General features: G+C 39.6%; 2 protein-coding genes across 6 annotated transcripts; one reads left to right on the top strand and one right to left on the bottom strand.

Annotated features, from left to right (window-relative positions):
• Positions 1-396: 396 nt before the first annotated feature.
• On the bottom strand, positions 397-6,424 carry cep57 (centrosomal protein 57). Of its 2 annotated transcripts, none has more exons than XM_044354620.1 (11): positions 6,067-6,424; positions 5,463-5,643; positions 4,898-5,098; positions 4,631-4,752; positions 3,992-4,120; positions 3,736-3,813; positions 3,465-3,560; positions 3,002-3,082; positions 2,655-2,884; positions 2,409-2,553; positions 397-2,295 (listed from the first exon to the last, which is right to left on the bottom strand). In XM_044354620.1, exons 1-11 carry the CDS (start codon positions 6,112-6,114, stop codon positions 2,110-2,112), a joined length of 1,497 nt encoding a protein of 498 aa, XP_044210555.1. In that variant the 5' UTR covers positions 6,115-6,424; the 3' UTR covers positions 397-2,109. The 2 variants fall into 2 exon arrangements, with proteins under 2 accessions (XP_044210555.1, XP_044210556.1); XM_044354621.1 differs by having other exon boundaries at positions 2,153-2,295; positions 2,435-2,553.
• Positions 6,425-6,521: 97 nt separating this feature from the next.
• mre11a (MRE11 homolog A, double strand break repair nuclease) lies at positions 6,522-13,209 on the top strand. 4 transcript variants are annotated; one of them, XM_044354616.1, is made up of 20 exons: positions 6,522-6,601; positions 7,070-7,150; positions 7,356-7,488; positions 7,641-7,801; positions 7,897-7,984; positions 8,122-8,263; positions 8,361-8,475; positions 8,860-9,045; positions 9,138-9,309; positions 9,422-9,502; positions 9,579-9,708; positions 9,846-9,946; positions 10,064-10,234; positions 10,322-10,381; positions 10,464-10,635; positions 11,742-11,828; positions 12,003-12,067; positions 12,167-12,228; positions 12,376-12,478; positions 12,821-13,209. In XM_044354616.1, exons 2-20 carry the CDS (start codon positions 7,131-7,133, stop codon positions 12,860-12,862), a joined length of 2,091 nt encoding a protein of 696 aa, XP_044210551.1. In that variant the 5' UTR covers positions 6,522-6,601; positions 7,070-7,130; the 3' UTR covers positions 12,863-13,209. The 4 variants fall into 4 exon arrangements, with proteins under 4 accessions (XP_044210551.1, XP_044210553.1, XP_044210554.1 ...); XM_044354618.1 differs by having other exon boundaries at positions 6,536-6,597; XM_044354619.1 differs by lacking the exon at positions 6,522-6,601 and adding an exon at positions 6,628-6,777.
• The last annotated feature ends 890 nt before the right edge of the window (positions 13,210-14,099 follow it).

The raw sequence follows: 14,099 nt of genomic DNA, 5'->3' as shown, positions 1-14,099 counted from the left end.
ACTTATTTCTTCTCAAGACATTATTAGTTATGCAATTAATGTCACCTGGAAAAAAATGATTATTGTTTCAGGAAAGTTACAGTTAATTTGCATATTGTGTAAAAGGAAAATATAAACTTTTCTTTAATACATATTGCAGCTTTTATCCCAAGTACAATCTTTCCACAAAGCCTTCAAAATGACTGACAGAGAGCCCCTTCCCACCCAAAGTCTGTGATACTTTAAATTAGGAGCCATGGCAAACATGAAATCAGTAAATAGTTTCATCTATTTAAACTGCAGAGGCAGAATTGGGTGCTTTTGACTTTTGTCCCCCAGGACCTCAAAACACTGTTTTTTTTTGTTTTTTTTTTAAAAAGCACCAATAAAAACAGAAACAGAAAACAATGATATGAAGTCATTATGAACAAATTGATTGACAAAGTCATGAAAAATTGGAATGATAGAGTAAAGAACCTGTGACATAGGACAAGTATAGCTCTGGGGTCTGCAGGTACCCAAGTCAGTAGGATTAACAAGACCGTTAGGACAGGCTTAGGACAAATAAGATAAACAGGGTTGTTAGGATAATACTAAGATAGATAAATCATTAAGATAAATCTGACACTCAACATTTAACAAAGAAAAAGTATAGTATACTTTACATTAATAACAATTCATCAAATATGTCATAAGAACAAGTAAAAAAGTAACATATCAGAGGAATCAAAAAAGATCAGACATGATTAAAAGCAGAGTAAACAGTTAAAGTTATTCCTTTGATTTGGTTCAAAGTATTGACTTGGATTACTGTTTACTTGCATGTAAATACTTTTTTGTTTAAAATGATGTGATAAGGCCAAATACAGTCTGAAGATTTGAGTGGTTACACAGTTATTGAGAATTTATTTTCAGGTCGTTGTAATCTTATTGAAGTCTGATGTCTGCTGATGTCATGGCGGTGGTCCGTGGCTCCAGCATCAAAAGCAGATAAGACACGTATGACAAAGAAGAGCAGCTCAAACACAACCCAGCAGGGTACAGGTAGAAGGGAACACTGGATCATGGGAATATCTTCAAAAATGAAACCCACTACTGTGTTTTAAGGCTGGTTGCCAGTGCAATATATGATCCATTTATTCAGAAACACGGGAATACTGTAGTAATATGCAAACATACATTTTTTTTATTCTGAGAAAAATACACCCAAAAATATCATGATTGTCAAAAAGTAACAAAATCGTCCTAGAAATAATTGTAAACTTCTAAAAATATCATGATCATAACACTCCACGTGTGCACACACGTATTAACAGTCTGCAACATCAGGGGGGATTCAGTTGTTTTATCCAAATGCAGTAGAATATATATATATATATATATATATTTTTAGGTCCTTCAGCATATCATTAGGTTAATCAAACTGCAGAAATATGTATCAAACTACTTCATTGCCGTCATTTTTCTTTACACTACAATGCCTTATAGAAGATGAGAATCTGTACATATCACCAAACAGCCCATTAATGGTTTTGCACCATTAATGCGTTTTTTCTCCCGAGAAAACCACAAATTTTGTTTAATTTTCTGGTATTTATCTTTGTGCAATACAATTTTTTTACATGCCTGGAAAACTACATGAAAAACTAAAATATCTGGCTTTCCCAGTGCTCTTCAGTTACACAGACTTTTACGCCCTCTGCTGGTAGAAAATGTAAACATCAGTAAAAAACAAAACAAAACAACAACAAAAAACATGCACCATGAACAAAAAGTAAAGTTACTTTTGTATATCAAGCCTCCTCTTTCTTTGAACCATTCTGAATATTCATCTGACATGAAGGTGACAGGGAGCAAAGAGATCAGATAATTTACTTTGTTTTGATAAAATGCACTTAAGTGACTGGTAGATAGGAAATTATTTTTGTTTCAAAATGTACAATCTTACGAGATGTGTTAGAGTGTTCCTGATACAATAAAAAAAACTGAAGGAACTCAAGGTGTCAAAAGTCATAGTAGTCTGCCAAGTTCCTGCAGTGTTTATCAGTCAGTGGCTGTGCTGATGTTGAAATGATGGCCATAGGTAGGTAGTAGGCAGCAACAAGCTTAATGTTACTTGCTGTGTGAGTTTCAGGTCCGTAATGAAGTCTGCAGAGCTTTCATGTCCCTCAGCAGCCTCAGATTCCTCTTGCTTCTTTCTCCTGGTTTAAGTTTGAGTGCTCCAGAAGCGCGACCTCTAGTGGACACTGTTGTAGTCACTCTCACCTCATTCCTACTGCCCCGCCTTGTACTTGCTTCCTTTCTTAACTTCTTTATCTAGAAGAGAGACAGGAAAACGTAAAGAACAGGAGTCACAAAAGCAAATATTTATCCTTTTGGACTTTGTTTGCTTTGTGTGTGAACTGAATTGTTTTTGTGTAAATACCAACCTGTGTTTTGTGTTTGTAGAGCTTACTGATCTGCTCTCCTTTCCTCTCCATTTTCAGAAGCAGCCCCTCTTGCTCCCTCTGAAGCTCTTCTCTTTCCTGTTCAGTCACACTGTACTCCAACTGCCTCATCAGCTCATCCTGCTCTCTGCAACACACACACATACATACACGCAATAACTTTTCACACCATTTGTAAAATCTGTAACAAATCACTCCTAATCGAGCTCATATGATAACTGCACTCACATGCTCATAAGACGGAGCTCCTCCTGTAGTGCCTGCAGAAGCTCTGATAGCTCCTCCCCACTGGTGGAGGAGGAAGAAGAGGAGCTGTCTGAATGTCTGCGGCTGCCTGTCTCAGAGCTGTTTGGGTTGTTTGAGAGGACACGGTTGTTGCAAAGGTGCGGCTGGTGTCGCTTCAGGAGAGACAGAACTGACTGGACGTTTGCTCTGACAGAGTGGCTGCAGCCTACTGACTGAAAGTCAGGAAGGAAAAGAGAAAGAGAGTCAAAAAGGCAGCCAGTGTGAGGAAAGTGCAGCATTAAAAACTACAATACATAATGAATTTGCAAAGGCATGTATGTTCATACTACCGTTCCAGTAACAAAAGGTACATCTCTGAGGCTCAATCTGTAGTGTGGCTGTGTGTAGGACGACTGCTGGGGTGAAGATTTCTGGGAAGGTCAACATGAAAACTCATAAGATCTTCAAGAAAGTGCCATGTTTTTATTTCTGATTAATCTATTATACGTTTTGATTCAATGATTGATCATTTACTCTATAAACTGTTTAAAAACTATGATAAACGCCCATCATAAGTTACCAAAGCTTAAAATGATGGATTCCAATTGACTATTTGTTCTGAACAACAACTATTAAACCAAAGTATTTACTATATAGTGAGAGAGAATACCACGTAAGATTTGCATTCTAGTTGAATCCATTTAACTTCCTGCTTTTCTATTTTGTGTTCAAACTTTAACTTATAAAGAGGGAAAGGAACATTGCTAGTGTGCTTAAACAGAAGTAAAACCTCAAACATGTGAAGGTCTTTACCTTTGAATTACACTTCCTGTCTTTGGACTGTGTGCTGGACAGGCAGGGTGACACTGATCGCAGCAGGATCCGGTTGGCCTCCAAACCTGTCTGTAACTGAGGAACGCCGAGTGCACACACATTTCAATATATACATTTATTCATTTAGTATACAGTATGTAAAACAATAGACTATAGTTTCTTTTAAATACTGTAAGCAACATTGCAAGCTGACAATAGTGAGTACATGGATAAAATGGTAGCTAAAAACAAAATACACAATTCTGTTTACCTGGTTAGCTTTATCCTGGACCAGTTTTCTCTGGTACTCCTCCTCCTGTAGTTTCATCTCTAGCTCCTGAATCTTAACCTAACACATTCACACACAGATTTATCATATGGAGACTGACTTTATGCTGTCTTTTGACAATATGCTCTTCCTTATGACAGAGAGAAGAGCATGGGTCAGAGGCAGCTCAGTAGTTAAGGTTATTATGGGTTTTTACACTATTTCTCTACCTGACATTTGACCGTGTTCTTATGTGTACCTCAGCTTGGTTCTGTGTACGTGTCAGCCTGAGATACTCCTGCTCCAGTCGCTCCAGCTTCTCCAACTGGGCATGCTCTGACACTGTGCCAGGTTGTTGATCAGCTGACCTGACTGTCTCCATGGAAACCTTAAAGTGTGGGGAACAATTAATACAAATTTACTCACGCACATAGAGCTGCAACGATAAGTTGATTGATGGATTAGTCAGTTGTCAGAAATGAATCAGCAACTATTTTGATAATCGAACAATCGTTTTAGTCATTAAAAAAAAAAAAAAATCAAGCAAAAATGACAAATATTTGCTGATTGCAGCTTCTCAAATGTGAGGATTTGATGCTTTTCTGTGTCATACATGACAGTAATCTGAATATCTTTAGATTTTGTTGCTCAGACAAAACAAGACATTTTCAAGATGTCAGTCTGAGCTCTAAGAAACTGGCTTTTTTCACTCTTTTCTGAAATTTTATAGATGAAACGATTAATAATCATTACAGTAATTGTTAGAAAATATTCAGCAATAGAAATAATCATTAGTTGCTGCCCCACATGCACATTAACAAGCCCTTTCCTCAACAACATTGCATTTATGCATGGGTATTTATGTGTATTTTATAGAAAGACCGAACACTGGGTTAACCTGCTGTTTGAGCAGACTCGTCCTGTCTGCCTTAGCATTGCGCAACATCCTCCTCATGTGATCCAACTGTCGCTCCAACTTCACACAGCGAGACTCTGCAGCCGCAAGGTGGGTGATCAACACTGTGGAGGAAAATAAAGGGACACCAACATGTAGGATAAAGATACAGAGAAAAAAATAACATGATGAAAGAAAATTGGAAAATATAACAATATAAGCTAAAAAGTTATGACATTATGTATCATTATATCCTATTCATATACTCACCTTGGTTGCAGTTGGACCCATCACTTGTCTCTCTCCTTGTGTCTGTCTGATTATTTAAGACTCTCTGTGTCATTTTATCACTCTGTAAATGTGTGTGTGATGCATCTTTCCCCATACTGCGCAGACTGAGCTCTTCGCGTCCTTTCTCCAACTCCAACCTCCTAATCTTCTCCTGGAGGTTCCTCAAAGCAGATAAGATTGCTACACATGCACACACACAAGCATTATGAGTGAGAACTTAGTTAGACAAATGCAATAGATATGAGGATATACTGATAGATTTCAAACATATTTAGGGCAGGGTTATAGTCGCAGTGTAATAAGATATGATTTAAAGGTCTGGATGGAAGAGTAAGTCAGTAGGATGAGAGCTTAGAGAGAATGATGTGGAAGAATGAATAGATGTCAATGCAGCTGGGACATTCAAGTAGTGTGGCATCATGTTGCACATGCTGTAACCATGGAGCGCTGAAACACCACAATACCTCAATGGAAACCACACACACACACACACACACACACACACACACACACAGACAGAAAGAGATACACAAATTGAAGTTACCTGCACTACTGGTCTCTGGAAAGGCCTTGCTGGGTGATGATGGGCGACATGAGTTATGTGTGCGTGTTTGGGGTGTGTGAAGCACAAGTGTGTTGATGAGAGGACGGTGTGCAGGGTATTCCTTATAAGATGGCAATGACAGGCTGTCAGATACAACTCCACTGGGTGGTGGATGGAGCTCCTGCAGAGGACCACAGTTAAATGTTGAACAGCACTCACAATATCTGACATTGTACGCATCAATATCTGCAATATTGATATCTAAATATCTATAATGTATCAGTATTGGAGATCTTGTAGTATAGAGAGCCACCTCACTACGAGCAATAACCAGGAAATGTAGTACAGAGAGTGGGATAAATATAAAATAAAACCTTAAATGCTGTAATTTAATCTAACAGAATGAATAGTTGTCCTGCTCCACTCAAACATAACATATTATGGTGAAAATTCAGTACAACTGTCTATCTGTGCAACATCAGCTGTTCTGAGTTTTAGCAACTGCTGCTAAGTAGCTCTCTGTGCAACCTCTGTGGCCAATATAAACAGCTTTTATTCTTCTTTTCAATTTAAATTTGGCAAAAATCTAGTAAATTACAGCTACCTTCTCCAGCGTAGCATCAACAGCAGATGTTTTTGACAGACTCTCCATTGAAATGCAGCCAATCCAGTCTATGTCGCTGGTGCTGAACCAGGGAGTAAAATATGCAAAGTGCGCTAATGTTAGCTTAAAGTAAAATTACAGCCAAGCCCTTTATTATTACGATTGACAGCTTGCTAGCTCCGCGCCGTTTCTACAGCTCCGACTGTGAAAAGAAAACATCACTTGACAAACCACACAATCCAGGGTTTCTACAGGGTTGGAATGATATTTATTTCAGCTTGTCCCAGGAAACGCAGCGCCGTGTGCGCACGTAGACATTAGCAGTACCGGTGACCCTCTATGACTAAAACAAACGCATCGCATTTGCTTACCGGAAATGTAGTTCTCTCTCCGCGGAGGTTCTATAGTGAAGAACGGCAATGATTCAGAATAAAACTACAATAACTCTGAGCCACCTGTGAGGGGCGGGGAGAGGGTTTGCAAGACTTGCCGGGGTTTTTATGGTAAACACGCCAGTGCTGGGACTTCAATGCAAGTAATTAATGTTCCTTTCGCGTTGTTGCCTATATTAGCACACACAACAAATATGTATCTAACGTTTAATAGACGTATTAACTGAATCAGACCCATCCAATATGTAAACATAACTTAGTTCGTGTTAGCTAGCGCATGAATAACTTGCATACTCAACTCATGGGTTTCTAGCATAACGTAAAGTGAAAGCTAACTGTTAACTCACCATCCACGCAGTAGCTCAGCTAACTTACATGTTGCAGTTAACTTAGCTACTACCTTACGAACGTATTATTAGTTAGCTAACGCTGGCTATCACACAATATAACACAGTGAATTGTAACGTTACGTGAAGTGTAATGTGCTGAGACCCTGATGTTATAAACATAAATTGTTAGCTCTCTGTCAGAAGCTTTAAAAAATTACAATAGTGCTTCAATAATGAGACATTTTTCATGTTCTCAAGTTAACTTTATTGTGCTTTCTGCAGCGGAGGCTTCTTGCTGACCACTTGTTAGGTGTCAACTGATCTCTCATTTACCTCCACCATCATGTCCTCGGAGAGCACCTTGTGAGTCTGTTTAAGTCATGACTGCTTGAAGAAATCTCAAACCAAATATTTTGTGATTGTGCTGGTTAGTTACAGTAGAGTCCTTGAAGTTTCCCAATGAATGAATAGTGTTGATATAGCCTATAGGTAATGTTTCAGGTTCAGAATAATTTAATGTATGAGTTGTATTTGATATGACAGTCATGTGTGCTGTTTCTGTTTCTAGGGATGATGAGGATACCTTTAAAATCCTGATTGCTACAGATGTTCACCTGGGTTACCTCGAGAAGGATGCCATCCGTGGCAATGACTCCTATAATACATTAGATGAGATCCTGAAATGTGCTAAGAAGAATCAGGTACATGCAAGTTTATAAATGTGTGAAAGTCACAGGGACGACTCCACATCAAATCTGATTCATGTGTATCTCTTTCTGCTCGAACAGACATCCCTAAATCTACCTGTCTTAAATGTCCTCTGTTATCTTTTTGCTTATTTGTCTGCTTACAGGTTGATTTCATCCTGCTGGGAGGTGATTTGTTCCACGAGAACAAACCAACACGGCGATGCCTCCACAACTGCATCACTATGCTAAGAAAATACTGCATGGGAGACGCGCCCATACACTTCAATATACTCAGTGACCAGACTGTTAACTTCAACACCACCCAGTCAGTCCCTCTCTGTCTATGTGGTCATTCTTTCCAAACACTGTTGCTGAATGAAGGTTTTACTAATGTTGTCATATATGTGTTGATGTGTTTAGGTTCCCATGGGTCAACTATCAGGATGAAAACCTGAACATCTCTATTCCTGTATTCAGCATTCATGGTAACCATGATGACCCAACTGGGGTGAGTTCCTTCCTAAATAAAATGAATTGTCAGACACGACACAAGATCTATACGTGCAAGTATGTGCATTTGTGTCAGTTTTGTTATTACTGCATATTTGTTTGTTTCTATGTCATGATTACTTTCTTTTCCTCAAGGCTGAAGGTTTGTGTGCGTTGGATCTGCTAAGTGCCTCCGGTCTTGTCAATCACTTTGGTCACTCCCAGTCAGTGGAGAAGATAGAGATTAGCCCTATCCTCATGCAGAAAGGCAACACTAAACTGGCCTTATATGGTCTTGGTAAGTGTGTGTTTTGTTTGACATGGCATTTGTTTTTCAGTCTAAGTTGTTTATGGATGGTTTGCTATATAGTATGTGTGCTGGTGCTTGTGTGTAGGTTCTATCCCTGATGAGCGTCTGTACAGGATGTTTGTCAATAACCAAGTGACCATGCTCCGTCCCAAAGAAGACCAAGATGAGTGGTTTAACCTCTTCACCATCCACCAGAACAGGTTAGTGCATCCATGCGTATATTTTTGGATATCCTAATCCATTAGGAAGACAGAGATTTACAGTTTAGTCATATAGTAACAAATATCAAAGCATCCATACTGTATGTCTCTGTATCCCCGATAAAGTCTTTAGTCAGAATGCAAGATGTCTGTGTTGAGGGAAGTAATGGCAGTGTGTTTTAAGATAAATAGGTTGTCTGGCCATGCTTGTTCATAGTTTGACATGTTCTCCATACCTTTGATTTAGTAAACCTTTACCGTATTACTTCACAAAGTCAGCCCCAGTTAGTTATTTTAGGATATAAACAGCTAAATTTTTGTCACAATACATCCTTTTTTTTTTTTTTTATTGTTCTATGTTTTCTGTCTGTGGATTTTTTCCAGGAGTAAGCACGGTCCCACCAACTACATTCCTGAGCAGTTCCTGGATGAATTTCTTGACTTGGTGGTGTGGGGTCACGAGCATGAGTGTTTGATAGGACCAACCAGAAATGAACAGCGACTCTTCTACGTGACACAGCCAGGCAGCTCTGTAGCCACATCCCTGTCCCCTGGAGAGGCTACCAAGAAGTACAGATACACACAATGGATGATGGACTAAACATTCTGATTGTGTTTTGAAGGGCTACAGTAGTCAAACCACTCTGTTTATGTGTTTCTAGGCACATTGGGCTGCTCAGGGTGAAGGGTCGTAAGATGAACATGCAAAAGATCCCCCTAAAGACGGTGCGTCAGTTCTTCATCCAAGATGTGGTGCTAGCTGACTATCAAGACCTCTTCACACCAGATACACCTCAGGTCACAAAGAAAGTGGAGAATTTATGCTATGCCAAGGTACTGTAATACCTGAATTAACCGACAAATGACCAATGCCAATCTTATATCTATAATTCTTAAACTCATGTTCACACATCTGCAATCTTTCTCTTGCTCTCTTGCTCTATAGGTCACTGAAATGCTAGAAGATGCTGAGAGAGAAAGACTGGGATGTCCACTCACCCCAGAGAAACCTCTAATTCGCATAAGGGTAAGGTGGACTCAAAGCATGTGCACAAACACATTTTCACACCGGATTTTAAATCCATCATCATTTCATTACCCAGGTGGACTACAGTGGTGGTTTTGACGCATTCAACACTTCTCGCTTCAGTCAGAAGTTTGTGGACCGCGTGGCCAACCCAAAAGACATCGTTCACTTTGTCCGACGCCGAGAGCAAAAGGAGGACATAAAAGGTCTGACACAGACTAAATACACTGCTATGGACCCAAAGACCCAAAGACCAGCCTACTAATGTCTTGTAACAATTAATAGTTATATTTTCACTTAATGTTTTGATGTGTGTCATTCATTTTTAAAAAATTTTTTTTAGACGAAGTCAATGTCGACTACAGCAAGCTGTTAAAACCCGCTGCAGCTGAGGGGCTGAGAGTGGAGGACTTGGTTAAACAGTACTTTGAGGCAGCCGAAAAGGTACTGTACACACACAAACTCACCTACTCACAAGATATTGTGGTATATTTGTTTTCATCCATTGTGATACTACTCATTCATTTGATTAAGTGTGTATACACGTGCATGTCTTCACAGACAGTGCAGCTGTCCCTGCTGACCGAGCAGGGGATGGGGAAGGCCATTCAGGAGTTTGTAGACAAAGATGAGAAAGATGCCATTGAGGAGCTGATCACTTATCAGCTAGAGAAGACGCAGCGTCACCTCCAGGCCAGAGGAGTGACCACAGAGCAAGATATAGATACAGAGGTGAGGGGATGGGGCGTGCATGGAAAGTGAGGCAGATGATGATGATGTCCTATGTCAATGTAAGAGTGCGTATTTTATTATTTTCAGGTCAGGCTATTCAGAGACTCCAAAAAGAACACAACAGAGGAAGAGAATGAAATTAAAGAAGTAAGTAAGATGGATGCACACAGGCCTGGAATGTTTTTTGTCTGTTTAGCGTCTGACTGTGTGCGCTTCCTCTCTCACACAGGCATTCAACAGAGCCAAAGCTCATCGGCTGGAGCGTGGGGATGACCAGGACATATCTGATGAGCTTGCTGATGTTGCTATGGACTCTGACGAAGACTCAGTAATGTTCCCTCCACCCACGAGAGGCAGAGGGCGAGGAGGCAGGGGGCGGGGTGGCCGAGGAAGGGGGAGAGGTGGGTTATCATTTAATATTTCACAAAAGTGGAGTGAGGACAGAAGCACAGAGGTACACAGCAGTGAATACATGTTCCAATGGTTTATTCAAGTATGTAAGCTGTGACTTTGAACCTATACACCACTGAGTGCTTGAGTGGAAGATTATACTATGTGTAAGGGCTAAACAGCCCCCATCACATTGAAAGTGCATTTGAAATGGATCTTGTAATAGCCAGTATGAACAGGAGGAATGATTACAGCGAGGAAAGCCTCTTTCAGTGTTCATGTGGGCACCTGACTGTTGTTTTAAGACAGACTTGAAAAATTGTTACTCTATCCTTTAATGTGCTAGGCCTATAAGAGGTTAATCAATGGGTCGTCTAATAAATCTCTGATAGGAATTGGTTTTCTGTAACATTTACCAAAACAGGCATGGTAAGACTATAATATGGAATTCACAACCAATAGTGATAAATTTGGAGCTTCACTTGAAGCCAACAACATTGACACAGTCCAGTCGCTCTCTGCTTAAATTCCAACAGAGGGCAGTCATGACATTCCAGCCCTTGCTGCACACTCTGTTTTATCTGAGGCTTATCTGTGTTTAAAAAAGCAAACCTAAATCTATAATTTGTTATTTTTTGTGCCTTTTTTGGTGGATGAATTTTACCCAGGTAAAATGGCTACACAAAGATTTGCAGTTGCTTATTGCGGTTTGTGTGATCCTCAAACTGTCAAAACACCTAACTGAGGCTTTTTAAAAACAGCATAGACACCAGTAGGCCTGTCTAAAAGAAATTGATTTTGATCAATTATTAGCTAATTTAGTTGGACAGTAGATCAGACTAGAACTGGTTTAAAATCTTCCATTTCCGGGTCTGGCAGGGTTTGGCCTGATTATGCCAATTAGATATGTTCTAATTTTGATACTGCATATCAGGTTAATTTGTGTGGTATTTAATGAAATTAAAATGAGCTTTGATGTGTGATCATATTGCTGACATTACATACAGGAGAACAAGGAGAATGTGTATATAAAGCTGGTTTGTTCTCGCTGCATCATAAATCTCTCTTGTAAGTTGTCCCACGATTATTCAACTGTTATCAACTTTTCACCATCCAGGTGCAGCCGCCTCTGAACCAAAGCAATCTGGTCGGGGCCGCTCCCAGAAATCCTCAGCAACAACCCAAAGCAGGAGCATTATGCAAGGTAGGAGAGTGTGAGATATGTGTGTGAGTAAAGATCAGTAGACACACACTATGCTTCACAGAGAATACACAGACATTTTATTGTGATTTATTAGTGTATGACTATGTCTCATACTTCATCTTTCATACTTCTTCAATCATTCCTTCATACTTCCTCTCAATCTTCTTTTTTCAGCATTTCAAGCGTCATCCCAGAGATCTTCTCGGACTGGAGCGACCACATCCTACGCAGCAGATGAGGTAATGCAAGCGACCACAGACTCACTTCCTTTTTTTAGTCTGTATGTGAGCTGTACTGTACCTTTCCCAATCTGGCTTTGTATCTTCATCCATCTTCAGATAACCATTGATGACTCAGATGAAGATATACCTGTAATGAAAGCTACTCGAGCCCCTCCAAGGTATGTTTGCCTCTGTCTACTGTCGGGCAGTCCAGTCTTTTAAGAGAGCACACAATCATCCCTCCCCGTCCATAGCTTCAGATTTTAAAATTGTATGTATTATTTTACCCTGTTCTTTAAACTGTCTCCTACGCTTGCTTACCTCAGAACAGCGTCATCGTCTTCATCCTTCTCTAAGCACAGCTCTCAGAACCAGAGCCAGTCATCTAAAGGAGTTGCATTTGATGACAGTGATGATGATGATGATGAGGTAAAAAGAGATAAGAGAAAATTATATTGCATGTATATAGAGTGCTGGGGTGCATAGTGTGTGATTTCTTATTTTTTTTCCATTGATGAAAAACTTGTTAAGTAGATTTACTATTTAACCATATGGTTCCCTGAGGAATTCAAACTGATCTGAATTCCTGACCTCTTTTAGCTATTACATCTGTAACAGAAATGTATACCCCTAAACTTAATTTCACATAATCTACTTGATTTTTGTCAGAACTAAACTGAGCTACACTCTACTAATATCTGATTTTGACATATTTTCTCATGGTCAGTGTCTTAATCTCTTTTCCATCTCTATCTTCTTTCTGTGATCCAGGATAATCCGTTCAAAGGCCCCAGCCATCGTGCACGGAGATAACTATAACTGCATCCTTTCTGTAACACTTGTTCATTGTGTTGATTTTCTAAAAATAACTGTAAATGCTAATTGGCAAGTGAGCTGCAGTGGTGTTGTTCTGAAGGACTCCAAAATTTTCTCAGCACTCAGCTTTCATAACGTTGACATTAAATCTTTACAATGGTCAGCTTCTGTAGCTTTGGGTAAAATCAGTCAGATCAATCTGTTTCTGTGCAAGAGCAAGGTTAAAAGATATGGGGCGTGGGGGCAAGGTGGTCGTTGCTTTCAGACAGGATTTACTGTACTGTTTGTTGTTTATAGTTTTCACAGCTAGCTGATACTGGAATTAAAAATGTTTTTTTCATATATACACAACTGTCTCTCTGTCTCTGAATTATGATCTGTATCCCTCTCAAAGGCGGGGGCTGCAAAGTCAGTAGTCAGAGCCTTGTGTATCACATAACTCACTGAACAGCTAATTTGCCTGTTATAGCAATTGCACAAAATCTTATCAGTTGATGCACCAGTGGAGCTGGATACTATGTGTTTAGACTTTCTATGCATCTGTGACGGGGACAGCCGTGGCCGGAGGCAGTATGTTTTGTTTGTCCATCCTATTCTCATCAATGGGAAAATCAACACAAGGAATATCTCAGGAACACCTTGAGAGAATTTCCTCAAGTTTGGCACAAACATCCACTTGGAATCAAGGATTAACTGATTAGATTTTGGTGGTCAAAAGTCAAGGTTGCTGTGGCCTCACGTCCATCCTGATCTTGTGAACACAATATCTCAGGAACTCCTGGAGGGAATTTCATTACATCTTGCACAAATGTCCACTTGGACTCAAGGATGAACTTGAAATTTGAAGATGAAACTGAAATTTGGTGGTCAAAGTCATTTTGACCCCACAAAACATGTATTTCCGAAATTCAAGAATCCATACGCTAATTATGACAAAGTTTCTCAGTCTCTAAGTGAAGACAGCATATTTCTCACTGGAAATTATTCACTGAAATCTTACATGTCAATATAGTGATAACTTCCATTTTGCCAAAAAATACACTTAATACCTTTTATTAAATTCCTTCAAAGCCTTCACTACAAATATTATGAGTCTGGGCAGACATGGATGTAAGCTGCAACTTGACTGATTGGCGGAGGCATACAAACGCAAGGCAGTATTTGTAGTTTTTTTGACGCTGTGGTGCTGCTCCACTGGTCTTGCAGCAAGAACCTGTCAAGATAGGAATGTGAA

Source organism: Thunnus albacares, chromosome 6, assembly GCF_914725855.1.
Source record: "Thunnus albacares chromosome 6, fThuAlb1.1, whole genome shotgun sequence".
Taxonomy (NCBI): Eukaryota; Metazoa; Chordata; class Actinopteri; order Scombriformes; family Scombridae; genus Thunnus; species Thunnus albacares.
The sequence above is the reverse complement of the archived record's forward strand: the minus strand, read 5'-3'. Positions and strand labels throughout refer to the sequence as shown.